The sequence below is a fragment of the Mesoplodon mirus genome, assembly GCF_964341445.2.
Source record: "Mesoplodon mirus genome assembly, chromosome: 5".
In the NCBI taxonomy this organism is placed as follows: Eukaryota; Metazoa; Chordata; class Mammalia; order Artiodactyla; family Ziphiidae; genus Mesoplodon; species Mesoplodon mirus.
The window spans coordinates 71,858,113-71,884,230 of NC_138980.1; the positions used below are offsets into that span (position 1 = coordinate 71,858,113).

General features: G+C 43.6%; 1 protein-coding gene across 1 annotated transcript in view; it reads right to left on the reverse strand.

Annotated features, from left to right (window-relative positions):
* PCBD2 (pterin-4 alpha-carbinolamine dehydratase 2) overlaps window positions 1–26,113 on the reverse strand; it is a 48,698-nt gene extending 22,585 nt beyond the window's left edge. The window contains exons 1-2 of the mRNA XM_082624005.1: window positions 25,553–26,113; window positions 22,603–22,734 (exon numbers count right to left, since the gene is read on the reverse strand). Of these exons, the coding sequence (XP_082480131.1) occupies window positions 22,603–22,734; window positions 25,553–25,636 (216 nt within the window). The 5' untranslated portion in view covers window positions 25,637–26,113. The remainder of the gene's footprint in view (window positions 1–22,602; window positions 22,735–25,552) is intronic.
* Between the last annotated feature and the right edge of the window lie 5 nt (window positions 26,114–26,118).

The following is a 26,118-nucleotide window of genomic DNA, read 5'->3' on the forward strand; positions in this document are numbered from 1 at the left end:
CAACACCTTTCTTTTGCCACTTATAATTTTATGAGTTAGTAATAAATGACTTTGGTTACATCAAAACAAATGGGAAATGCTTTGGGTTGTGATGTAATTTTTTAAAAGCTCGTAATAAGTTCCTTTACAGCACTCTAAATATATATTTTTTAAAGTAATTAAAATTTCCAAACATAATGTTTGAATTTCAGACAGAATTCAAGCATTCCTAACTTGACAACCTCCTAACTCTATTTCTTCCCCCCCTCCGCCCCACACTGCCTCAGCTCAGCACCACTTCCCAGTCTCCACTCTCACACAGAAGTAAGTCAAAGGTTAATTTCCATTCTAAGTCAAACTCTAATCCAAACTCTAATCCTGTGCTCCCAAAGTACCCCACCCAACACACAAAACTACCATGCAGTCTTCTCCAAAGTGGGAAGTTCGTAAAAGGGTGACAACACTCGACAAATAGTGAAAATCAGCTATAAAACTCAAAAATTCCACTGATACCCACACCATACTATAGACATAAAATGGTTAGTCAGCAAAAAAACTACTTCAGTATATCTCTACTGCCATTTCTTAGTGAGAAAATGACTTTTAAAAGCCAGTCAAAGAACCATGAGAGGTAAGGCTAACAGAGCCACTGCTGGTTTCACTTCTGGCACCCAGAGTCTATGGTAGCAGTGATGGATCCCGAAACATGCATGACAATCAACACTGAAAGGTAACAACATCGTAGGCATGAAGACTCCAGGAACTGCAGACCAGAATCAAAACCTCGAACCCCACACTCACAGAGCTAAAACGTTTCCTCATGTGAGGAAGAGAACTACCACTAACAATTTTGGGAAATAATATTTGAATCTTGGCTCAACTGGATAATTTTGTTCTGCACCAAAACCAATTCCATTCAAATTCCCAAAGCCTATGAGCAGATTCGTACTAATTTCAAGACATAGTTTCCTTCCAAACCCAATGAAATGAAAGGCAGAAACCAGCAAACTAAAAAAAAAAAAAAAATTAAATAACATATATAAGATGGCTTGCCATTTTATGAAAAACAAATGAAGAATTACACTCACATCACACTGATAAACTGAGAGGCTGCCAGTGGTTTTCAGGGCAGATGTAACATTTTAACAAATGTGATTGTTTGTGAACGAAATAATTCTGATCAAAAACTTAATTGCAGCCAAAGTGAGCCCTGGGCTGTGTCACCATAATCCATTTTGACAGGAAGCAGTGAGTGGAGATTCCTACTGTGAACGAAGCACATGTGAAAGGTCAGCTTTGGCCTGGAACTTCAAAACCGTTAACGTGTAAAACAGTGTGCATTAGAGCCCGGAACGACTAACCACTGGATTAGCGGATGTCCGCTGTGTGGGTCTGATGTGCTTTTGGCAGGTAATGGTTAATTTGTAAATAGGCAATGTATTGTAACTTTCTTCCTTGCCTCTTCCCAACATTTACCAGCAGAACCCATTCTTAATTAGAGTTCCAGAATATTACAATGTTCGATTTATAACACGGCCTCATTATAAGAAAGTCCTTGTTTTTGAAATGGAACTTTAATAATTTAGTGCAGGAAAAGTTACATGTATTTTAAAAATGTTTGTTGATATAATGAATGAAAAAATTTTTCATGTAAAATGAATACATTTGTTCACCAATAGCAACTGTATTATAAAAGCCAAAATTTGCCAAATGAGAATTTCATTAGAAGAAATGTATAATTTACTCACGTATTATAATATGAAAAACTAATTACACAATACTGTTTTGCATGGCTTACGACAAAATTCTAAATAAAAATGCAGTTAATACCAGCTTTCATTTTTCAATGAAACTTATGAAAGAACCAAGCTAAATATTGCCTTATAAGCAAATGCATGCAAAAGTGCTTTATACAAATTTAGTGCTATAAAATTGGTTCATTTGGCTTTAAATAAGTCATTTCTCCCATATCTAAACCCCTTGAGGTAATATGGCATTAATGAGTGATAAAAGCTGGCACTGTGCACTTCCATGATTATTTCAGGATTCAACTCATTTCTGAGTTGAGGGGAAGTAATACTTCTCTCTGAAAATAAGCAGATCTTCTACAATAAGTTTTACTTCTATTCTCAAAATCAGCCTTCTAAGGTTGTACCTCTGGCCACTGGACAGATGTAACTCCTGGGCCCTTTGTAGACTAAATACAGAAATCTTGAAGGTGGCTACATGGCAAGGGTAGCCTCATTGCCAGCAATCTCATGATTCTATCCCCTTCAGAATGTCCACTGACACCTTTAGAAACAAAATCACACATGTGCTACTAACTGCAATGGAAGGCTGAGGAGAAAAAAAAAATCAAGGTCGGCAAAACAAGTTACCAATTTCTTATGTTTCTGCTTTCCATACAGGATCTGAAAACAAAACTTTCAGCATATTTGGAAGATTCAGAATCTCCCTAACAGTCTGCTTCTGAAAGTATGGAATGTACACATTTATCAACCACCTTCCTGGTCTCTAAGCCCTAGGACACAGCCCCTGACCTTCAGGGAGCTTACGGCGCAGTAGGAGAGGGCAGATAATCAGCCATGAAGACCTGGCAAGAAGTAAAGGAGGTAGAGAGGAAGCAAGCAAGAGGGCTGTGTGAGCAAGTGGTGCTGGGCATATCCAGCTTACATGTTCACCCCTCTTCTCCACAGATGCAGTAGCAATCCAGATTCACTAGTAGAGCACCTAATTTCCCATAGGAGCTAAATTTTTCCTAGGTACACGAAAAAAGAAGAGATGTGTAATTCACCAAAAAAATATTTTAGAAGGTTCCAAATTGGTCAGTAAGGTATTTTCTTATACTGTTAAGTGATTGATTACAACTGGTAACACTAAGTGTATATAATTTTAGCTTCACTCCTAATCGTTTTTTCCATCACCACAACCTTTTCAGCATAATAATTCTTGGCCACCATTCCACTTCCTTCGTGAGCCTCAGGCTCAAAGAAGCTTACGAACTTCCCTCCAGAAAGATCACCGACAGAGTGGGAAGTGCCCCACACTGAGTTCCAACTTAAAATGGGCATGCCCACTCAGGGTTAGGGACCCTGTGCTGAGGTGCATGTGCCCCACCCTCAGTGCCAACACTTAGGATTCTCTCACTCAGGAGCAAGATTATTGCTAAGGCAATTACAACTACTGATCACGAAAGAGATGCTGCTATTTCTTAATTGGTTTATATTTGTTTACATGTCTTAAAAACAGATGTCCAGAAGGTTGAACTTATACTTTAATTCAGTTCTGGACTGTGAGCTAAGTTTTCACAAATACAAAGAAATATGTTGTTACCGGTTTCTTTTTAAGGACCCATGTTCAAATGGGAGGACAGTGAAGAAATTCATCATTGAATTCTTATTTGTAGGAGCAGATTCTCTGTAACCTGTAAATTATTTTGATTTACGGTGAATCATTATTGTATTCATAAATGCTGAAGAGTTGGTGAACAACATGATACAATGACACCCCAAAATAATTTTATAACTGCAGGTGTGCAAATCATAACGTGTGGGAGATGACTCAAAGGATAATGGGGAATAAAACAGTTTAGGAAGGGTCACATAAAGAAGGGAAAGGAGCAAGGGCACGTACCGCAACTTTCCAAGATGTCTTTAAAACCAAACTACTCGTTTAGAGGCAGAGGCAGTGGAGCAGTCAGGCATGGGCAGCAGAGTCAACAGTTACATGTAAACAAGCAAAGGCAAAATGCTCCATAATTTACAACAACCCAATCACACTGCTCATTCTTTTGAGGTTAAATGCTACTGACATAAGCTACACCTGAGTCCAATCAGTGCGGAGACGTTGAGAAGATTCACACAAAAGGACTAAATTTGTCACAAATGGGTTGGTTTCCGATCTCAATGTAGCCAAGTTGCTTTACTCTGACCTCTATTGAACAAATCAACTTAATGGGCATTAGGAGTGCTATAAAACTTAACAATGGAGTGATTTTTAACTTTTAAAATATAGTTATGAAGCAAAATGTTGGATAGCTTCTACAATACTGGAAATCAAATTAAATCTAGATGTTTTTTAACAGTCTTGACAGATGTAATCCTAGTTACCATGTAAATTTATGGTAAGCTGCTGTGATATTAGCCACAGGTGCTACTTTTAATATATGAGCCGCATCTGGCTGGGAATAGAATTTCTCAGAGGACTGAAAATGACCTCACTATCAGACAATGGAAGGGAAAAATCAAGACCACTGTGGCATATAAAAAGCTGAAGATGTGGTCCACAACTAAATATTTCACATAAAATTCATTTTAACTCTGCAGTTGTAGGTTTAAGGATATTATGCTTTCAATATTTAAGAGGCGTAGATATACTCCAACCAAACAGCCAAAAGATTAAGAATGTAAGTCAGTTATGAATACCCTGGCTACGTATATAATACTAGTTTTCCATCCTTTGATCAATGTCGGGAAAAATGATGCACTAAGACTTGAAAAGAAAATTCTTTCATGGTTCCCAAGCACAAAACATGATTAGGTACCACCAAGCATACCAAACTAAGATGTAACAATTACTGATCTCTAAGCAGCAACTCTCCAGCACCAGGCCAACATCACTGGTTGGGTTTTTAAAGTTCTTTGGAGCCATTCATCGAGCCCAAGAAAACATTCTCATCAGGTGAAATTTTTAAAAAATCATTACAAGTAATCACCATTCTAAGTCTGAGAACCAGCAATATCACCACAGACAAATACAAAGAGAAAACACAAGTTTCTCTTACCTACCCAATTCAAAAATAAAAAGAAGAATATGTATAAAATATACAATTGTTTCCTTTTAAGAAACCCTTTCGGAACAACTCAAAACCCATCATTTGCTAGAGAACTGGCAAGTGTGGAAATGTGATAGAGGATTTACAAAGGTTGAATTTCCTATGAAATAACTCTTCCCAAATTAAAAAAGCCTTCATTATCTGAAAAAAATCTCTAAAAGAGAAATATTTCTATGAAAATATTCCCTACACCATTGCCCTAAGCTGTGAGAACGGTAGCTACAAAGCCCTAAACATAACATCTTCCTTCTGACCTTCTCAAGTAACTTGAAGGGCTTGATTTTTTAGCTTCCACAGATCAATTCAATCTAGATGATGATTTCTATTTACTTTAACAAGTAACTGGATCTATGCCTGAGCTCAATGGGCATCAAGATCCTGAGTGTTTTTAGCAAGAAGAACCTGGTATGATTCCCTGATACTTTTGTGATCAATGGACAGCATTTATATGGAGGATTTAGAAAAGGTAGGCTCACAAAGTCTCATCTGTGGTTAGTTATGATAGAAAGGCACTGGTTAAATTAAATATGGCCTTTCCTTTCAGCAGAATACTCTATATATCCCACCATTAAAAATCATGAAGTAAAATACTTTACTGACTGGGAAAAATGGTCACCATACATAAGTGAGAAAAAGCAACTGAGCAAAAAAGCATCTACAATATGACTCCAAATATATATACAAACATACGTACATACATACTCACAAAATACACATTCACACATACTGCTTTTTAAGTGGGCAGAAGGTATATTTTTCTTCTTTGTACTTTTCTGTGTCTTCCTAATTATAAAACACACTATGCAGTCAGGAAAAAAAATGTATCTATTAACAAGCTAAACAGACCACACAAATGAAACAGGGTGCTATCATTCCCGTAAGAGAGAGAGGCCAGGCTGATCTCTGGGGGGTATGAGTAATCCATAAACTTTAAGCCCTTTTATTTAAAGCTTGCAGTTTTAAACAAATAGGAAGATGGAAGAGACTCATTCTCAAGCTTACATAACAGAATCACAGTTTAAGACATTTAGAATTACAATGGCCCTCTCTCTCATCTACACACCTGTATCCGCAACTGTATGGTCAGTGGCTCAGAAAGCTGGGGTCTCTCAGTGCAGAAGTTTATCTTCTCTACACTGAGTTCTAATTTGCCAAGTTAAGTTTTTAGCTGCTCTTTGCAGACCTTCTATCTGGAAGAGACTTCCCCCTCCAGGTAGAAGTTGACCTCCAATCTGTAACTGACTTAGGACAAATAACTGACCAATCAAGTATTATAAACTAATGCTTTCAGCGCAGGGCATGGGAACCATGTAGCAATTTACAGGTCAAATTCCTATCAGTAGCTGGCTATCCTTTTCTTCAAAATATGCAAAGAACACATTGCCTCTTTTAAGCCCTCCAAAATAAACACTGTTTCCTAAATAGAACAAAGAAACAGACTCAATTTTGAACAGTAGAGTTGTCCATTCAAAGGTCTAGGACATTCCTAAATAGAACAGCAATCCATATCCTGAATTACCCCACAACCCTTCAAAATATAGACTTGGGTCAGAGAAGAGCTGTGGCCTCAGAATAAGTGGGAAGCCTGGCCTTGGAAGGACGGCACCTCACTGCTTCATCTGTACGTTTGAGCAGGTTCCTTCTTACCATTAGTAACCTGGGCTTCCTAATATCCAACCCTGCAAGGCTGAGGGAAAGCTTCAATGAAACCATCTACATTATTTCCCAGGTCACCCAACAATGAGCTACGAACGCCTGGAAAACACTCAATAGTTCATAAAATACTTCGTGACTCTCCAAACTGTCAGAAAGAAAACTGACTTGGCTGCATTTCTGGTAAATAATGCAACATTAAAGAGTTACCTGTATTACAGGTATGACCTTAAAAACCTGTATTACAGAGTGACCTTAAAGCAACATTTTTTTTTTTTTTTGTGGTACGCGGGCCTCTCACTGTTGTGGCCTCTCCCACTGCAGAGCACAGGCTCCGGACGCACAGGCTCAGCGGCCATGGCTCATGGGCCCAGCCGCTCCGTGGCATGTGGGATCTTCCCGGACCGGGGCATGAACCTGTGTCCCCTGCATCGGCAGGCAGACTCCCAACCACTGCGCCACCAGGGAAGCCCAAGGCAACATTTTTACAACAAAAACTTTTAAAATAATTCCTAAAAAAATGTATCAAATAAACTTTTAAAACTTTTCTATCTGGAATGCCACCAAGTTATGATTTGTTAAAAAAAAAGAAAGAAAAGAAAAGAAAATCAGCCAAGAGGGCTGGACCAGTGGTCACAGAAAAGGAAAGGAATCTGACATTAAAAGAACTGTCATGAAACGAAAATGAGTGCCTAATGGATAACAGGTAGAAAGCCTGTGCAGAGTCCTGGCAGAACCTGCCGTGGTCCCTCAGGACACCAAGATTTACAAAAGACTGGGTGTGGGTGGCTGAAGCCGTGGAGCCACAATATCGAGTAAGTGCCAACCTCAGCCTCTCCTTGTTGGAGGTGATTTACTAGAGATGCCACAAGTGGCCCATTTCTTTCTCCGACACTCCAAAACTGCCTGCAGAGCAGAAGCACGATCAATGCTGTTCTTCTGGGAAGGGTGCCACGGCCCTAAAGACCAACCCATCATACATAACAACTTAGCAGCCAAGTAAGTTGGTCACTGTTAGGAAACATCTGTGTTTAGGAGTAAGGAAACGAGAGAGAGAAGTCCCTGGTGAGAAAGGGTTTTAGGTAGTAACCTGTAGGAGACAAAAGCACTATGGGGCTAAGCCCCTGGGGCTAAGGGCACTGACTAGGATCACCTATGTGAGCCCAATCAAGGGGCTTCGTGTATCCAAAATACCTAGGTAACACTGGGAGGGCACTGTGGGAGAGGTACACAAGCACAACCCAAGTCTTCACCCTCAAGGTACTTATATGTTAGATGCAGAGAGACAAAAGTGGTCACATTCCTCTGTTGCATGATTTAAGCTGCACTTACTCACATCCTAATTCCACTACTGGTTCACTGTCAACTTCACCACAGGGCCTCAATAGCCTCATCCATCCTAGCGCTAATGTTCACAGGTTTAATATCAAAACAAGGCTGAAAGAAAACCACTAACAAATAGGATAATGCAAGGGCTGAATTACAAACAGAAAGAACAGACAAGAGGCTAATGTCTGGGGCTACAAAGATCTATGTGAGGCACATGAGCTCCACCTCCTCTCCAGTCTGCCCTGCACCCCCATCCCACACAAACCATCCTTCCTACGGCCACTGATGACCTCCATGTTGCTTAATGCGTGATCATCTTTTGGTACTCATCTTACTTGGAGTGTCAGCAGAACTGATTCCTCTCTCCCTTTATTAAAAAAATTTATTTGGGACTTCCCTGGTGGCACAGTGGTTGAGAGTCCACCTGCCGATGCAGGGGACATGGGTTCGTGCCCCAGTCCGGGAAGATCCCGCATGCCGCGGAGCGGCTGGGCCCGTGAGCCATGGCCGCTGGGCCTGCGCGTCCGGAGCCTGTGCTCCGCAATGGGAGAGGCCGCAGCAGTGAGAGGCCCGCATACCGCAAAAAAAAAAAAAAAAAAAAAAAAAAAAAAAAAAAATATTTATTTAATTTAGTTATTTTTGGCTGCATTGGATTTTCATTGCTGCGCAGTGTGCGGGCTTCTCATGGCAGTGGCTTCTCTTGTTGCAGAGCACGGGCTCTAGGCTCACGGGCTTCAGCAGTCGTGGCACACGGGCTCAGTAGTTGTGGCTCATGGGCTCAGTAGTTGTGGCTCATGGGCTCTAGAGCGCAGGCTCAGTAGTTGTGGCGCATGGGCTTAGTTGCTCCACGACATGTGGGATCTTCCCAGACCAAGGCTCGAACCCATGTTCCCTGCATTGGTAGGCGGATTCTTAACCACTGCGCCACGAGGAAAGCCCCCTCTCTCCCTTTTAAAACATCATCTTCTTCTGGATTCTGTGTACAACACTGGCCTGATTTTCTTCCTATTTCACTATAAAGTCTTTCTCAGTCTTCTGCCAACACCTCCTCTTCTATCCTACCCCTAAATGGACTGAGTTCTGAGCCCTCTTCTCTTCTCACACTATAATTTCTGCCTGGGTAACCTCATCTATTACATTGGCTTGGTTCCATACACATTTATGTCTCCCCAATTATCTACAACCCAGACACAAAACTACCTTCTTAGGGTTGACACTGGGATGTCTCATAGCAATGCACACTTAACAATATCCATACCAGAAACCTTGATCCCTGCACACCAATCCTGTTCCTTTCCCACACTTCCCCAGCTCAGTAAATGTCACTTCCAACCACCCAGTTCCTCAGGTCCTAAACCGGAAAGTCATACTTAACACTCCCTGCTCTTCATCCTCACCACCCATCACCACTCCTCCCTTATAGAAAAACTTGGGTTTTCTCTTGATATTTTTATTCCCTGTAAGTGTTATGTGTGGCATCATTGGTTCCTGCTCATGTAAACTACTAAAAGCAGCTCCAACCTCTATACCTCTCTGCTTCCCCTTTGTCACTATCCAGTCCAGAATCTCCTGCTGTGTCCACCTAGTGATGATGTCTCACCTGGATGAATGCAACAGCCTCCTTACTATTCTCCTCATGTAATTTTTTGCCCCCTCCCGCCTCCACTTCATCCTCTAAGTCCTCAGACAGCCTGCTCACTTCCCATAACACCATGTCCTCACTCCTCCTGTCCTCTTCCTGTCACCTTTCTGGGCCGCCATATTGGTGCATGTGAATGTCCTGGCTGATGCTCTCAAGAACATCAATGATGCCAAAGAGATGCAAACACCAGGTTCTTACTAGACTGTGCTCCAAAGTCATCATCCAGTTCCTAACAGTAATAACGAAGAATGGTTACATTGGCGATGTACACTGATGACCACAGAGCTGGGAAAATTGTTGTGAACCTCATGGGCAGGTTAAACAAGTGTGTAGTGATCAGTCCCAGATTTTGATGTGCAACTCAAAGGTCTAAATAAATGGCAGATTGCCCATTTGGTTTCATTATACTGACAACCTCAGCTGGCATCATGGACAAAGAAGCAGCAAAACAAAACACAGAAAAGAAAATCCTGGGATCCTTTTCCTAGGGATGTAGTACACACGTGCAAATGAAATGCCTCAACGGACAAAGGAAATAAAAGAAAAAGAAAATGCATCAGCTTATCAGTTCCTCAGAGAGGTCTTCCCTGACAGCTCTCCTCCAACTGAATTCGGTTTTCCCATTTTCTCTCTCTCAACCGTCTCTTCTGCTGGAGAGGCAGTATCCACACTGGCAGATGGAAGGGATTGCCTGGGTCAAATCCCAACTCCACTGTGGGGCCCTGGGTAAATCACTTAATCTAAACTCTGGTACCCTTATCTGTAAAATGAGGTAAATATTCTCTTGAAGACAGGGTTTTGTGAGGATTAAATGAATAAATACATGTAAAGTCCTTACAACATAGTGCCTGGCCCAAAGCTGGAGTGTTCACTAAGCATTAGCTATTAGGATGTTTCTTCATGGCACTTACCATAACTGGCAATTATATATGCATTATTTTCTTTGTTTATGCTCTCCCTCCCCTACTATACTATAAACGTTAGCTCCAGTTCCAGTATGGCCACTAATGTTTTTTGCCCCCCTGTCCTTGGCTTCCCCACTTCTTCAGTGAAAGGGATGACCAGGTGACCTCTCAGGTACCTTACAGTTCTAATCTCTAACAGACTAAAGAGGCCTCTTACAGAGAAGTAATGAGAGGTAAGGTTAGAGACTGTGGGCAGCTTTGAAAACCTCTGAGAAGATGTCGTCTTGTAAGATGTAATAGAAAGGAACTGGGATTTTCTGAGCAGATACCAGCTTGGTCACAATAAAACAGTATGCAGGCCAATGAAGGCAGAGAGGGCCTAGAGGTAAAAAGCCATGAGGAAGCTCCTACCGGAGCGCTAGGGGGAGGAGAGGTGCACCCAGACTAAGCACAGTCACTGACCAGTTCCTGGTGACTGATCACCATGATAATTCTTCAGTTTCATGTCTGGGTGCTTGAGGGAATGGTGGTCCTGAGACAAACAAACAAGTTTCTTTTAGGAAACTTTCTTGTAGGAAAGACAGAAAGACAATAAGAGTTTGCCTTCAGATACCTTAAACCTGAGGCAACGCTGAACAAGGGAGAGAGCACCACAAGGACCCTCCATGCCGATCTTTAGCGCAGCTCACTAAACCAATCTTAGGGCCCTCACTTCCCCCACACATTACAAATAAGATGTGCCCTCTTTCTCCCTGTCCCTGACCTGTGCCACCTGCTGACCCCTCCCCCATAGCTCCTTCCTTCAAAAAAACCTATCAGACCTATCAAAACTCCCCCTCTCCAGGCGGACTTCCTGGATTACACCTTTCAGCTTCTTAGTATTTCAGATTTTAGTGCCCAGTTAGCATGACAATTTAAAAAATCAACTATCAGGACTTCCCTGGTGGTCCAGTGGGTAAGACTCCGTGCTCCCAATTCAGAGGGCCCGGGTTTGATCCCTGGTCAGGGAACTAGATCCCGCATGCATGCCACAACTAAGAAGTCCGTGTGCCACAAGTAAAGATCTTGCATGCCGCAACTAAGACCCGGCACAACCGAAATAAATAAATAAATAAATAAATATTTTTAAAAATCAACTATCAATATCTTATACAAGGCAGATGTTCCACCTCCCCAACAAAACTAGGAATTCTTCTGGGCGGGAATGGAATCAGTTGCTTCTTTTGCATCTTCCTCCTTCCACGCCTTGGGCCCAGAGCAGTGCCAGCCCCTCAGTGGTTGCTGGCTCAAGGACCTCGCTACGCTCTCTGATCCTGACAGAGCCAGGCCCTCTGGCTCTCAGTGGGGAGACCACGTGGCTCCCAGCCCCAACTGGGTCTGCTCCAGGCACCTGGTGCATGTCCATGGCCAGTGCTGCAGTGGCGAGGACAGGGCATTTGAAGTCAGTTTGATGAATGATATGGTAGAAGGCCACAATCCTGCCTTACTGGCTGAGAGCACAGGAGCAAACTGATTCATTAGTGGCGTTTGCTGTTTTGATAAGACTGATTTTAACGATACAATTAAATGATGTCTGATTGCTCAACAGTGATACCTGGGTTGCTCCCACACAAGCACAGCTTTGTTTGTCCTAGCTGGTGAACAGCCCCTTTCTCAGGGAAGTATTGTCAAACCCATCAAAGGCAGAAAAGTAATCCAACAAGCAGTCCTTGGAAAACAAGATATCTCCCAGAAGAAATCAAAAAATAAACACAAAACACCTTTCTATATCACAGTAGGATCTAAAAATGTTGCTGTGGGAACCAGAGATGAGTCTGGCGCCTACTAACTGTGACATGACCCCGTGTGACCACAGCAAGTCCATGATCACAGTCTGGTTCAGTGACCTTCTGTAAAATTCAGAGGACTAATTTTAGTGAATTAGTTAGAATGGCCCATTCCAGCCTGGATCAGAAGGGCAATATGATGGTAAATTATCTGCAAAACAGGGAAGAGGATGCATTGTTTTGTTTTGTTTAAAAGGATGTAGAGAAAAGAGCAACACACAGAGAGCTCAGAGCCAGGGTGAGCTCTGGTAGGCCACGTGCCTCCTGAGGTGAGAAAGCCACTGGTCACCACCTGGCCACAGAAACGTGAGTGCAGCGTTGTAGTTACTGCTCGGAAGAGCTGATAAAGAGTTGATAAAGCCTCTTCATCAGGCACCCAAGGTCCGTATTTCAAAACAGCTGAATGCAAGTTTCTATGTCATGGCCCTAATGCACCAAAACTCTGTTGACAAAACTCTTGCTGTGCAAACCTAAACACTATTGATAATGGCTGTACTGAAACAATGGAGTGGCATACCAAAGAAAAACAGAAACAGAACAGAAAACAAGACCAAAATACTTTTAAGTGATTACTTCAGGTCTCCTTTAAATTATTTTCCGTAATTATCGAGCCAGCAGTCCATTGTTATTAATTCATATTCAGCCTATTTAAGCGGTACCAGCAACGCAGGCTGAAAACAAATGCCTCAGTAATTTCCTAACTTTTGAGTGTTATTTTCTTGTCAGTTAAATTTAAAGCAGCCCATTTGTGACCACATTATACCAAGTTAATCTCATCTAAAGTGCTTCACAAACCCTAACAGCTACACTAAGGTTTTATACTAATGAAAGCAATTTACATAAATGAAATTTATGTCAATGCATTTCATGACAAATTTTTTATTTTATAATAATTATAGTACTTATATGATAACATCTGTTGATAGTCACAGTCTAAACCTGGCAAAGATTTAAACCCACAACATTTTCCATGCATCATGTACATTATCTGTGAAAAGCAATAAAAAAAAGTAATGAATGCATTAATCATACCAATATCATCTGCAAAGCATAAATCTGAAATACGTTTCACGTCAGCTCAAACTGCTTTTTATTTTTTACACACCTGATTTTACGCCATCTGTAAAAGGGCAAGACAAAGACTTTTGAGGAAATTATATTTCTTGGCCGTTTGACTTTTACAAAATACTCAGGCGAAGTTGTGTAAACAGAAGGTTTACTATACTATAAGAAAAAATGATGCAGTTAAAAGTCCATTTTTATTAAAGGACGGTGTAATGACCACAACATTTTCACACTGCAGTGTGGTGTCATATTTGCATTTTTTACACCTGTTTTACATTTCCCCTCGTCTATCTATCACATGTGTTTTTACAAATATACATCAGCTCTAAACCTCTTCTATGACATAAACAGCAGAAGCAAGACTCCAAATGATAACATTTTAGGCTCTAATTTCCCTACCCTGGTGGACACCAAACCAACGTCCCAGCCACCACCTGACAACATCAGGGGGTCCTGCCCGGGACTCCCCGGGACTCCAGGAATAACTTCAAAGTGAAAACCAACATGAACACACCAGGCAGGTATTCTTACTGGCTTCCCAAATTTTAGGTAAAGTTTACTAAAAGTTAGCGCCTCTACTCTCTACTCCAATGACAACTGTGACCACTTTCTCACGTTTCTAGTTGGCTAAAAATGCCCATCAGTGGGCACATGTTAACAGCAAGCAACTGGTGTGATAATCAGACAAGTTTTCACTTTCCCTGGCTCCCAGACACACAGATAATAGCCTAAACTTTAAAAGCAAAATGACACTTTCTAACCTATATGATGCCGAAGCCTTAAGAACATCCTCACTGAGAGTGTTTCTTTACCCTCACCTCACCAGGCAGTGAATATCCACTTTCAAGAGTACTCAGATGTGACATTTATATTACTGAATTACTGACTCATAACTTAATGAACAATAAAAACTGAACTAATTCGTTCACAAGGAGAGTGCCTGAGACCTCCACCCATGTCCTGCCAGGATCGTTAAGATTTTCATTAACAGTTGTCTGTCTTCTGGTATCAACAAGCCTTTGACTTCACTAAGTGTTTCAGAATGTTAACCATAAGCCTATTATCAAATTCCTCAATAAAACATCTTTACAAAGTAAGTCAGCAACAGTAACTTTCAACTGCTCTACAGCAGGAGCTCCAGGACAGGAATAGAAACCATTTTACAAACCCCAAACTCACATATGGTGGGTGTTACTGCTGCTAGACGCACAGAACCCCACTCCTCCACCATCACCACCACCGCCGAGGCCATTCAGGAGCCCCCTCCCTACTCCAGTGCCAGAAATCTTTTAACAGCAGCAGTTACATTTACCAAAATGTGATGAACAAGACAAAGCACAAATAGAGCTTGGACCCTGCCTGGTGAGAGATACTCAACTTGGACAAGCTATTAGACTGAACCATGTAAAAGAGCCATTTTTGTAGGTCAAATCTGGCTGAATATCAGCCAGTTCATAAGATGCCATCTAACAAAATTGAATACCCTGCAGGCAGGCCCACCTAATAAAGCACAGACAAGGTACAGGAGCTCCTCCTGGAATGCAGAGAATTACAGTTCTTTTTCACAAAGCTCAGTCCCTCTCTCATGAATCAAACCTGCTCTCCATTACCAAGTGGAAAATCCTTATCTCCTCCAGCCAGAACTCTTCATTCACCCAAAAGGTACCAAACTAGGTCAGCTGACCTACCCCCACTCTTACCTATTCCTGATACTAAGTTTGTTTCTGCGCTGAACAGGGGTGGTCCAGTATCCAAGAAGGAGAGACTGGGGACAGCCTTCCCAGGGGGCTGTGATGCCGCCTGGCCCACCTGGACTCCTGCCCTGGAGGGCTCCACCTGCTGGCATCTGGAGTAGCTGTTGCCTGGGTTCAAAGCCTCATCTTCTAAACCTGCTTCCAAAGCATAAAATTTCCTCTGATTTTTTTTTTCTTAAATTTTTGGCTGCGTTGGGTCTTCGTTGCCGTGCACGGGCTTTCTCTAGTTGCGGCGAGCGGGGGCTACTCTATTGCAGTGAGCGGGCTTCTCATTGCAGTGGCTTCTCTTGTTGCGGAGCACGGGCTTTAGGCGCGTGGGCTTCAGTAGTTGTGGCTCGCAGGCTCAGTAGTTGTGGCTCACGGGCTTCAGTAGTTGTGGCTCGCGGGCTCTAGAGCGCAGGCTCAGTAGTTGTGGCACACGGGCTTAGTTGCTCTGCAGCATGTGGGATCTTCCCAGACCAGGGATCGAACCCGTGTCCCCTGCATTGGCAGACAGATTCTTAACCACTGTGCCACCATGGAAACCCATTTCCTCTGATTTTGTAAGCTTCCCACATGTCCCCACATGACAATGCCTAACAAAATGTATCTTTATGGAAGGCTCACACCCACATTTCTAACTGACATTTTGTTCTTTCAACACTATCACCCTGCAGTTGCCAAACACCTTAGAATACGTTTACATGTCACTCAGAGACCTCTCCCTCCTTATGTCTACATGAACAGAAAAAAAGCAAAACTCCTTTACAAATGCCAACCCCACCCTAAGTCCAAGTACTCCAAGTGTCGAAACTTCCTGCCTCGGCCCTGGCACTGCCATGCTCGGAATACCCATGGAGTCTCATCATTACCTTTGCACCGCCACCAAGGAAAGACAGTGGGCTAACAGTGACCAAAACCCACGGCCACTTCATCCACCTACGCCATTAGGATCCCTCGGGAATTTTCACATTTATATTCGCTAAGTATTTGCGCCGATCTGAGCTATCAAATGCATGTGGACTCTTTGGAACTAACCATATCTTGGAATAAAACCTCTAAGAGGAAAAACGTCCAAATATATTTTACTAGCTACTTCTTATGGTAAAACCTAGAATAACCCAAAGCTTTGAGACGTAGCTTTTCCATCCAGGGTCAATGAAAAGGTTTCTAAAATGTATGGTTCAATTTCTATAGTAATAAAAGAAATGGATTCTATAGCAAACTTATAATACCATTTCACACACGCTACATAAGCAAACCACTTAAAAACTGTAACACCCGGGACTTCCCTGGTGGTCCAGTGCTTGAGATTCCGTGCTTCCACTGCAGGGGGCGCGGGTTCCATCCCTGGTGGGGGAACTAACATCCCACACGCTGCGAGGCACGGCCAAAAAAAAAAAAAGTAACACCCAACAAGTGTAATCTTACTCCTGGAGATTTACTGTAAGTAAAAAGACAAGACTATGGGGCTTCCCTGGTGGTGCAGTGGTTGAGAGTCCGCCTGCCAATGCAGGGGACACGGGTTCGTGCCCCGGTCCGGGAAGATCCCACATGCCGTGGAGCGGCTGGGCCCGTGAGCCATGGCCGCTGAGCCTGCGCGTCCGGAGCCTGTGCTCTGCAACAGGAGAGGCCACAACAGTGAGAGGCCCGTGTACCGCAAAAAAAAAAAAAAAAAAAGACAAGGCTATGTAAAGAACTGGAAAATGTTCATATCCTATTGAGCAAAAAGACAGAACATTTTTTACCTATATATTCAGCAAAGACTAAAAAAAAAAACACATGCTAATACCCAGTGTGAAGTCTCGTAGGGGATATGGGGGTCATCAGCTCTCACCACGGCTCCCTCCAGCGTGTAAAGCTGCGGCCAGGAGAGGTGCTGTCACATGCAGCACAGTGGGCCTCCCCTAACTCCTGCTAAGGGCGGGGCTGCAGTGAGGGAGACATAGTCTTAGCAAGGCATACAGACGCATGTGGAAATGCCTGCTCACAATAAAAAGTGACAGGTCCACAGGCTAGACTGGACATCCTCTCATAGCCATCTGGCATACACGGGGGGCTGTACCTAGAAGATAAATTTCTAGATTCGTACAATGGGTATTGTTGGACAATGGGTATTTTAAAAGTCGATAGACATCACCCAATTGCTCTCCAAAAAGGTTATATTACTTGACACTCTGACCTCTTCACTTTCCATCTCCCACATCACAACTGCACTTCCCTCCTCACGAGCTTAGACTCCAAAGTCCAATGTTTTGACCCTCCCTTGCACACATCCTTAGTTTCCTTGCGCCCTGTTCCTCCACTGCACTCATCTGGCAAAAGTTCAGCCCTTGTTAACAGCTCATACAACTCAATAACAAAAAAAACAGACAACCCATTCAAAAATTGGGCTGAAGACCTAAATAGACATTTCTCCAAAGTAGACATACAGATGGCCAACAGGCACATGAAAAGATGCTCAACATCACTAATTATTAGAGAAATGCAAATCAAAACTACAGTGAGGTACCACCTCACACCAGTAAGAATGGCCACCATGAAAAAGCCTACAAATAACAAATGCTGGAGAGGGTGTGGAGAAAACGAAACCTTCCTACACTGTTAGTGGGAATGTAAATTGGTGCAGCCACTATGGAAAACAGTTTGGAGGTTCCTCAAAAAAACTAAAAATAGAGTTGCCATATGATCCAGCAATCCCACTCCTGAGCATGTATCAGGACAAAACTATAATTCAAAAAGATACATGCATCCCCCGATGTTCACTGCAGCACTATTTACAATAGCCAAGGCATGGAAACAACGTAAATGTCCACTGACAGATGAATGGATAAAGAAGATGTGGTACATATCTACAATGGAATATTACTCAGCCATAAAAAAGAATGAAATAATGCCATTTGCAACAACATGGATGGACCTAGAGATTATTATACATTTGCAACAACATGGATGGACCTAGAGATTATTATACTAAGTGAAGTAAGTCAGAAAGAGAAAGACAAATATCATATGCTATCACTTATATGTGGAATCTAAAATACAACATAAATGAACCTATCCAGGAAACAGAAACAGACTCACAGACATAGAGGACAGACTTCTGGTTGGCAAGGAAGAAGGGGGTGGGGGAGGGATAGACTGGGAGTTTGTGTTTAGTAGACGCAAACTATTATATAGAGAGTGGATAAACAACAAGGTCCTACTGTAGAGAACAGGGATATCCTGTGATAAACCATAATAGAAAAGGATATGAAAAAGAATATGTGTGTGTGCACGTGCATGCATGTATATAGCTGAATCACCATACAGTAGAAATTAACACAACACTGTAAATCAACTATACTTCAATAAAATAAATTAAAAAAAAAAAAAGTTCAGCCCTTGTTAAGCCCAACCCTGCACCTACTCCAAGCCTGTGCCCAAGCAGCTGAACATGGCTGGACAAAACACACAAGATCTTCACCTTAAATGTTCGCCCATAAATCTCCAGTGACACTGAGAACTGCCCAGCAACCAACCACATTTCACAGTTCCTTCACTGTCTTAGTCTCTAAGAGGACTATTTCATGCCTTTTCCTATTTTTCCAGAACTCCAACACTCCTCCCTCCCACCCCGACTCATTCTCAACTGATGACTTCGCTAAAAAAATAGAAGCCATCAGAAGAGAAAACTACCTCTTCTTCCCAAGACAAACGTGGCAACCTACCTGCATCTGTACACATACACTCAGCCCTCTTTCCTATCACAATGGAGGTACCATGCCTGCAACTCCACCTGCCCACTTTTGCCGATCCAGGACAATGATCCCCTCTGATGGCTCTCAAACTGTTATCCCCAGCCTGAACTCTGACCTCATATCACCAACTGCTGATCCAATATTGCCACTTGGGTGACTAGTAAGTATCTCAAACCTGACATGTCCAAAACGGAATTCTTAATTCCCTACCCTGCTCTCCACTCCACTTTCCCCAGCCAAGTAAATGGTACCAGTGGCACCACCCTTTACCCTACAGCTTGAACCAAAACCTTGGGATCATCCTTGACCCTCTCCTTCCCCCACATCCAATCTAACAGCAAATCTGGACTGTTCCATCTATAAAATAAATGAGAAATCCTGCGTTTCTCTCCACATTCCACTGCTTCCCCCATCGTCCCTCACCATCTCTTGCCTAGCCTGTCACACGGCAACTTATACATTCTGCCTGCTGCCACTCTTGCCCTTCTACCATCTGTTCACAGCAGAACAACCAGGGTGATCTTTTTAGAACATAAACTGAATAATGGCACTTCTCTGCCTGAAATCCTCCAAGAGCTCTCCTTCACAGAATAAAATCCAAGCTCCTTGCACGGCAACAAGGCTCCAGTGCTCTGGCCCCTCCCTCTCTTCGGCCTCTTCTCCTTTCTGTCCGCTCCAGACACTGGCCCCCTGGCTCTTCCTCAATCACACCAAGATCACTCCTGCTCCAGGAATTTGGTACTTGCTGTCTCTCCACCAGAAATGCTCTTCCTTCGGTCTTCACATGCTCAGCTCCCTCACATTACTCAGGCCTCAGATGTCCCTTCCCCAGAGAGGCCTTTCCAGCCCCCTCCATCTTAAATAGTGTGCTCACCCCTCCGTCACTCCCCATCCCAATATCCTACCTTATTCTCCCTCATGACTTAATCACTACGTGAAATTATATTATTTGCTCATTTGTTTATTGTCTATCTTCTCTGCTAGAAAGGGAGCTACATGAGCTTAGAACAGTGCCTGGCACAGAGAAGGTGCTTAGTAAATATCTGTTAATGAATATTACTTTTACAATAAAAATTAAACTACTTTAAAAAAATTTAACTGCTTGTACAATTGCCACATTGTGAATAAACTATACATATGGAGAAAGACTAGGTAAAAGAATAGGTAAAGAGATGGAAGTAGTTGCAATGGGAAAATTTTTATTTACACCATCCTATTTTAATGTTTTATATCATTGTTTTATAATTTTAAAAAATACCTTTTCTGTATTGAAAAATAAATGAAAGATAAGTGAGGATCCATCAGTGCCAGAGGGTCATCACTCTAAACATTAGTTGCAAAAAAGGGAAAAGTAGCCCTGACACCTGGGAGCTGGCTTGGACTACCACCTAGGCCTCCAAGTTGCTAGGAGCCAGCCGGGTACCCAAACCTAGGCCTTGGTGCTGAACAGCAACAGCAACATCAGACAAGGCCACTCTGTGACCATGAAGGATTAGGACAAAAATAAAACCACTCTTGTAATGATTATTGTAATCATGACAATAATGTAATACGGAGTATCACAGATATCACTCTGCAATGTTATCTCAACACAAACAAAACGTGAACATTGTCCAAATCACAAAACACCAAGCACCCGCCTCTCCTGGCTAATAAGTGACTGCTGCTTCTTTACCAGTTTCAGCTTTGGCCCCACTTCAGTCCATTCTCCCTCCAGGTAAGATTTATTAAAATAGTGAATCATAGAAGAGCCCATTTGCAGACAGCATCCAACCCAGAGCAAAGCTCTGATCCTTAAAGATCACCAACACCAGCCCAAATCCGGTAGTAAGTCTTTCCAACACCGTCTTCCTGAGATGCCCCACAGTTCCCTATGGCGTGCACTCTTCCTCACCGCAACAAGCAATAAGCCTAACTTGTTCAGCTATTGGTATGTTCCTGGTGGTCTTTGGCTGGTGGGCACTGACACTTGTCATGACATCAGTTGCCACTACAGGCCATTACATGCAGAAGTCATAGGAGCCTGGCTAGAAAACCAACCCCAGGATATAATATCAGTGCTGGTTCTCTGCACACATTCCCTGACATCAGCTGACTTTCTTGTCATCTGCCTCTTTCTCCTAAAAGGTGAGTGAAGGGGGTGGTGGGGGGGAAAGCCAAGAAAATTAAATGTCCTGGTGAATAACATTACAATTAATCAAGGATACCCTGCACAGCTTCCCTTCCCCCTACCATTTCCGAAAGTACCCTGAGCACACGGTTAGAGTGGGGCTGGATGACTGACTCATGGGCAGAGTCTGAGGCAACACTACTCAAGTACTTTAAGCCACATGTTCAAGCCCAATAAATTAGCCCAGGCTTAAAGAAGTCAGGCTGTACACATGTAAGAATTTTAATAAGCTTGGAAAATGCTACCTAGAGCTTACGCACAAGCTTACTGTACCAATGGGATTCCCTGCCACCAGCCACAGAGTGCTAAGCCCCTGACAAGAGCCATTGAGCATGTGGGGCAGCAGGGACAAGGAGTCGGCTTAGTCCAGGTTTCCTCAGGAGTTGGAGACACAGCAGAAGGCTGGTAGCCAGATGGATGGAGACCAGAATAGGGCATGCAGCACAGTGGAGCCAACGGCATTTACTAGGAAAACATGTCAAGGTTCCTTTGGTGGAAATCTGGTCCTCAGACACCCTTCCAGAAACAAGCAAACACTGTAATCAATGTCTGCATTTATCAAATGCTTGTTTGTACCCAGAACTGTGTTATGTACAATAGACAATTATTTAAGCCAACAGGATCTCTGCCTTCTAGATGCTGACACCTAATATAAATAAAAACAATAAATCTGTCCAGAGGATTATCAAACTAACTGAACAAACATGAAATAGTCTAAAGCACTGACCTTATATAAATGCAATGGAGTAAGAACTGATGGGAGATGACTCTCTAAACAGGGTGGGGCCCTAATGGAACAGTTCCCCTGTTAAGGCTGAATCTCCAAGGCAGGGACCAGCTTTTAAGAAAAGCTTCAGGACTTCCCTGGTGGCACAGTGGTTAAGAATCCGCCTGCCAATGCAGGGGACATAGGTTCGAGCCCTGGTCCAGAAAGATCCTATAGGCCGTGGAGTAACTAAGCCCGTGCACCACAACTACTGAGCCTGCGCTCTAGAGCCTGTGAGCCACAACTACTGAAGACCACGCGCCTAGAGCCCATGCTCCGCAACAAGAGAAGCCATGCAATGAGAAGCCCGCGCACCGCAACGAAGAGAAGCTCCCACTCACCACAACTAGAGAAAGCCCACACGCAGCAACTAAGACCCAACGCAGCCATAAATAAATAAATAAATAAATAAATTTATTAAAAAGAAAGAAAGAAAAGCTTCAAGGGCTGGCTATTGGGCTTGGAGAAAATGAGCCAATCTGAGAAGAGGGTGCAGCTTGGGAGATGATTTAGAGACAGAAATGCAACTATAAGGAGAGAGAAAACTTGACAACCATCCAAGAAAAGTAGGGGAAATCAGTCAAGCAGGTGTATGTTTCTCAACCATTTTTACTCATGTCCCCTTCTGATCAGTATAAAAAGCTCACACTCTCTGTTAATGTTATTCAAAATTTGAAAGGAAATTAAATATCCTAACCAACACCAAATCAGAGCAATAGTGGTTTCAGAATCTGATTTTCCAAATCACACAAATCACCCTCTTCCCCTAGAGCTGAGAATCACCCACTTGGGTGGTAGCAACTGTCAACAAGGAAGGAGTAACTATCACTGAATTCTTAAGGAAGAAAGGATTTGGATCTTGGATCCACAGGGCACCAGACAACCAGTAGTACTAGAAAGAGTTACAGCCTAAGGTGATAAAAATAGACCATGGCACAAGCAGGAATATGTAATAATTACCTGATTAAAATTTTTGAAAGAGAACTCTTTGTAGATGGCATCTCTCTCACTTAATTCCGACCATCCTGCTGCTTTAAGGTCAAGTATAACTTGGTTCCTCTCCTCTGCTGTCAACCAGTGAGCATCTGCTGACTATGAAAAGAACACATTTAATACCTGAAATGTAGAGGTTTGGTTAAATTCAAATAAATTTACCGCTCTTTACCTTATGTAGAGAGGTGGGAAAAAGTCTTAAGGGCAACAACTTCTAACCATCTTTGATTACTTTGTTCTCAAAATACAAAATTCTCAAAAAACAAGGCTAGCTCTGTACAGAGTAAGCTGTCTCCATTGTATGTGGGTTTATCACCCCTTACGTATGCCTCAAACTTTACAATTCAGCTTCTCTGGTTTATTACAGACACAGCTGAGATCAACCATTTGTCCATCTTACCAAAGATCATCACCAATGGCCAGCACTCCAGGACTTGGGAAACGGCGGCAAACACACACACCCAAGGAAACCCTGCAAGTCCATCGGCAGAACCAGGATTGGAACCCAGGGCTCTAAACTCCTGGTCTACTGCTCTTTGGATGGTCCCACAGCACCTTAGTAGCCTTCAGTCCTTACTCACGTGAGTCTCAACTTTCCGGGTTCACCATCCCCTTTCAATTGTAATGAAAACCAATCCTCAAAGAGGAAAAAACAAATGCACATTTACAGGGGATTTTGTATAATAACTTCTGGGTGTCCACAGACCCTCTGGACTACAGGTAAAAAGCCCCTGCTTTAGCGGAATGAGTTTTCTCAGAAACACCAGTAAGACAAACTCCCTCAACTGTCTGGCCAGAGCGCTGCCCAGTCAGAAGCACTTGTGCGCAACTGTCCACCTTGTTCCTACTCATCCTGGTGAAGACATTCCCAAATCCGAATTCTATTGGTTAACAGGCCCACACTTTGCATGCTATTTGTTTTTTAACTGTAAGAACTCTAAGCAGCATGTCAGACAGAAGATAAGGACACTCTAGGAGAAGTCAGAAGAGCTATGCTCTCGCTCTGGCATAAGTGCCCACCAGTACCTCCTGTCTTCCCTATATGCAGGGTTACTATCGTCTCAGATGAGGGAGGGACTGGCACCCAGAAAGACTGGACTAATGTGAGGGCTCCTTATCAAAGGGCAACCGGGGGCTGAGCTGTATCCTCTGCCATGAAACTTCAACACATTCCCACTTCAGAAATCCTACAACCCTTTATCATTGACATCAATGTAATTAAGAAGGCAAAGTAAGTAACCCTAGAGACAACTTATTCTACAAGGAGGACGAAAGGATGCTAATGAGTCAATTTTCTAGTTTCTCTTCCTTGCTAGGCCAGCTACCCTTCCCTACAACTAACAAAAGAGAAAGTGAGAATACCTCTTAATTAAATAAAAACATTTAAAGGCTTGTTATCAAAAACCATTTACTATTAAGAACCAATGTATCGATTAGCTCTGAAAAATTTCACATAAAGACCTGCTATAGGAAACAAGCCAAAATTTTTATTAAATAAATATTTTAACTCAACTCAAACTATTTTGGAATCACTGAGTAGCTGCAAAGAAAACTATTAACCATGTTGTGGGCAATGCAGCAGTCACCCGGAGTCTGTGGAGCACATTCTGAGCTGTTTTCCTCCGCCCTCTCCACCATCCACATCCCCAGTGAAGTCAATGTGTGCTCACCACAGATGTCTGCCTAGGAACAGGGACCGTGTTCAGGACTGTAAAATGGAATCACTTCACCTACATAACACAAATGGTCCCCTTGGAGACATACCCTCTGCAGAACCCTTTGTGGTGGACTTTCTTTTTTTTTTCCTGTGGGAGGTGTGGGGAGCGACAGGGGAAAGCATAGGATCTGGAGAGCAACCTTGATTCGAAGCCTAGTTTTGTTACTTTCAGGTGTGGGTGCTGAATAAATCACTTAGCCTCTCACTGAGTAGCAGCGTTCTACAGTGGGGACGTTACAATATCCACCTGCCCAGATTTTTTTAAGGCTTAAAGAGATCTTAAGTGTGAAGGCACCCAGCAGAGAGCCTGGCATGTGGCAGCCACTCCAACAGCGGCTGTTTATTCATCCCTCCCCAAACCCCACAATTTTACTTGATCGGCAGCACCCTAGACACAGATATACCCTGGGACACGCCTAGGTGACAGTAAGCACTCATCTTAAGTTCTCACCTTAATGGCCACAAAACAGAGTGCTCATCTTCTCCATCATCGAGTTACTTTATATTTCTTCTATTAAAGAATTTCAAACTGCCAAATGGGCTCTGGCAAACAATCTAAGAAAATGAAATGGTGAGTTTAATGCAGTATTTTCCCACTAGGTGGTGCTGCAAGTTAAAACTTTCCCTCAAGTTAACTTACCCACCAATGTTAACTTCTAAAGCGGGTAAACGGACGGGACGCCCGTCGGAAGAGGAAAGAATCAATGTGCAACCAAAAAAATAATTTATTGGTAATTCCTCAAAAAAAATTAACACCAAGGTAAATGAGTTAATTCAACATTCAGTGTCCCGTTCACAGCAAGTGAGCCGAGACGGAGACGGTGCCTGCTCTCACCGAGCGCACAATCTAGAGGACCCAACGCCACCTTAATCACATAGAGTCCCTAACCGTGAAATATTTTCACAACTACTTTTCGTATTCACTTTTTTTTTTTTTAACGAAAGTCGTCCTGGTTTGTTTTCCGGTTGGCAATTTCGTAGGCTAAGACGGAATTCTAGGCCAAGGGAAAACTGTCAGATGCTGCGGCCACCCTTGTCTCAGACCAGCGCGTCGGGCAGGGGGCAGGTGCCCAAACATGCCTACCCAAAGTCCCAGCCCGAAGGCCTGGCCCACTTCGGGGCCTGCGCCGGTCCCTCCGCCTCTCGGCCGGCACGGCGGGGCCTCGCCCTCCTCCCGCACCGCGAGCCCTCGTCACTTACCATGGCCGCGAGGCTCTGGCTCCTGCCCCGCAGCGCCGCGAACCAACGCCGCGTCGCCCCTCGTGCCCCCAGCGCCGCAGCCATAATCTCTGGCCGAGGGCTGCCCGGCGCGCTGCCTGCCCGCCCCTGCCCGGAGTCAGGAGCCGAGCGGGCAGCTCCCAGCCACGGCCCAGGACTTCCCGCACAACCCGGCCCCGCGCCGCGCAGGCCCAGATGCGGACCTGCCCCGGAAGGCCCCCAGATGCTTCAATGGCCGGCGACGCTGCCGGCATCTAGGCGGACGCGCGGCAGGCCCCCGGGAGGCCTCCGCAGGCCCAGATGCTGTCAACCCCGGCTCTGCGGCCCGTCCCCGTCATCCCCGCCCGGTGCCGGGTTTCCCGCCTGTGCGAGAGCGGTAGGCGTGCTGGCGAGGCGATGAGGATGGACCTCCGCTTCGCTCTTCGGTGTCCGGGCCTCGGGTTGTCGCCGGCCGTCTGACCGCACTGGGCTCCCTTCTGGGCGGTGGGGCAAACAGTCCGCGCGGGCGGGAGGACGTCGCGGGCAGGGGCAGGAACAGATGAGCTGCA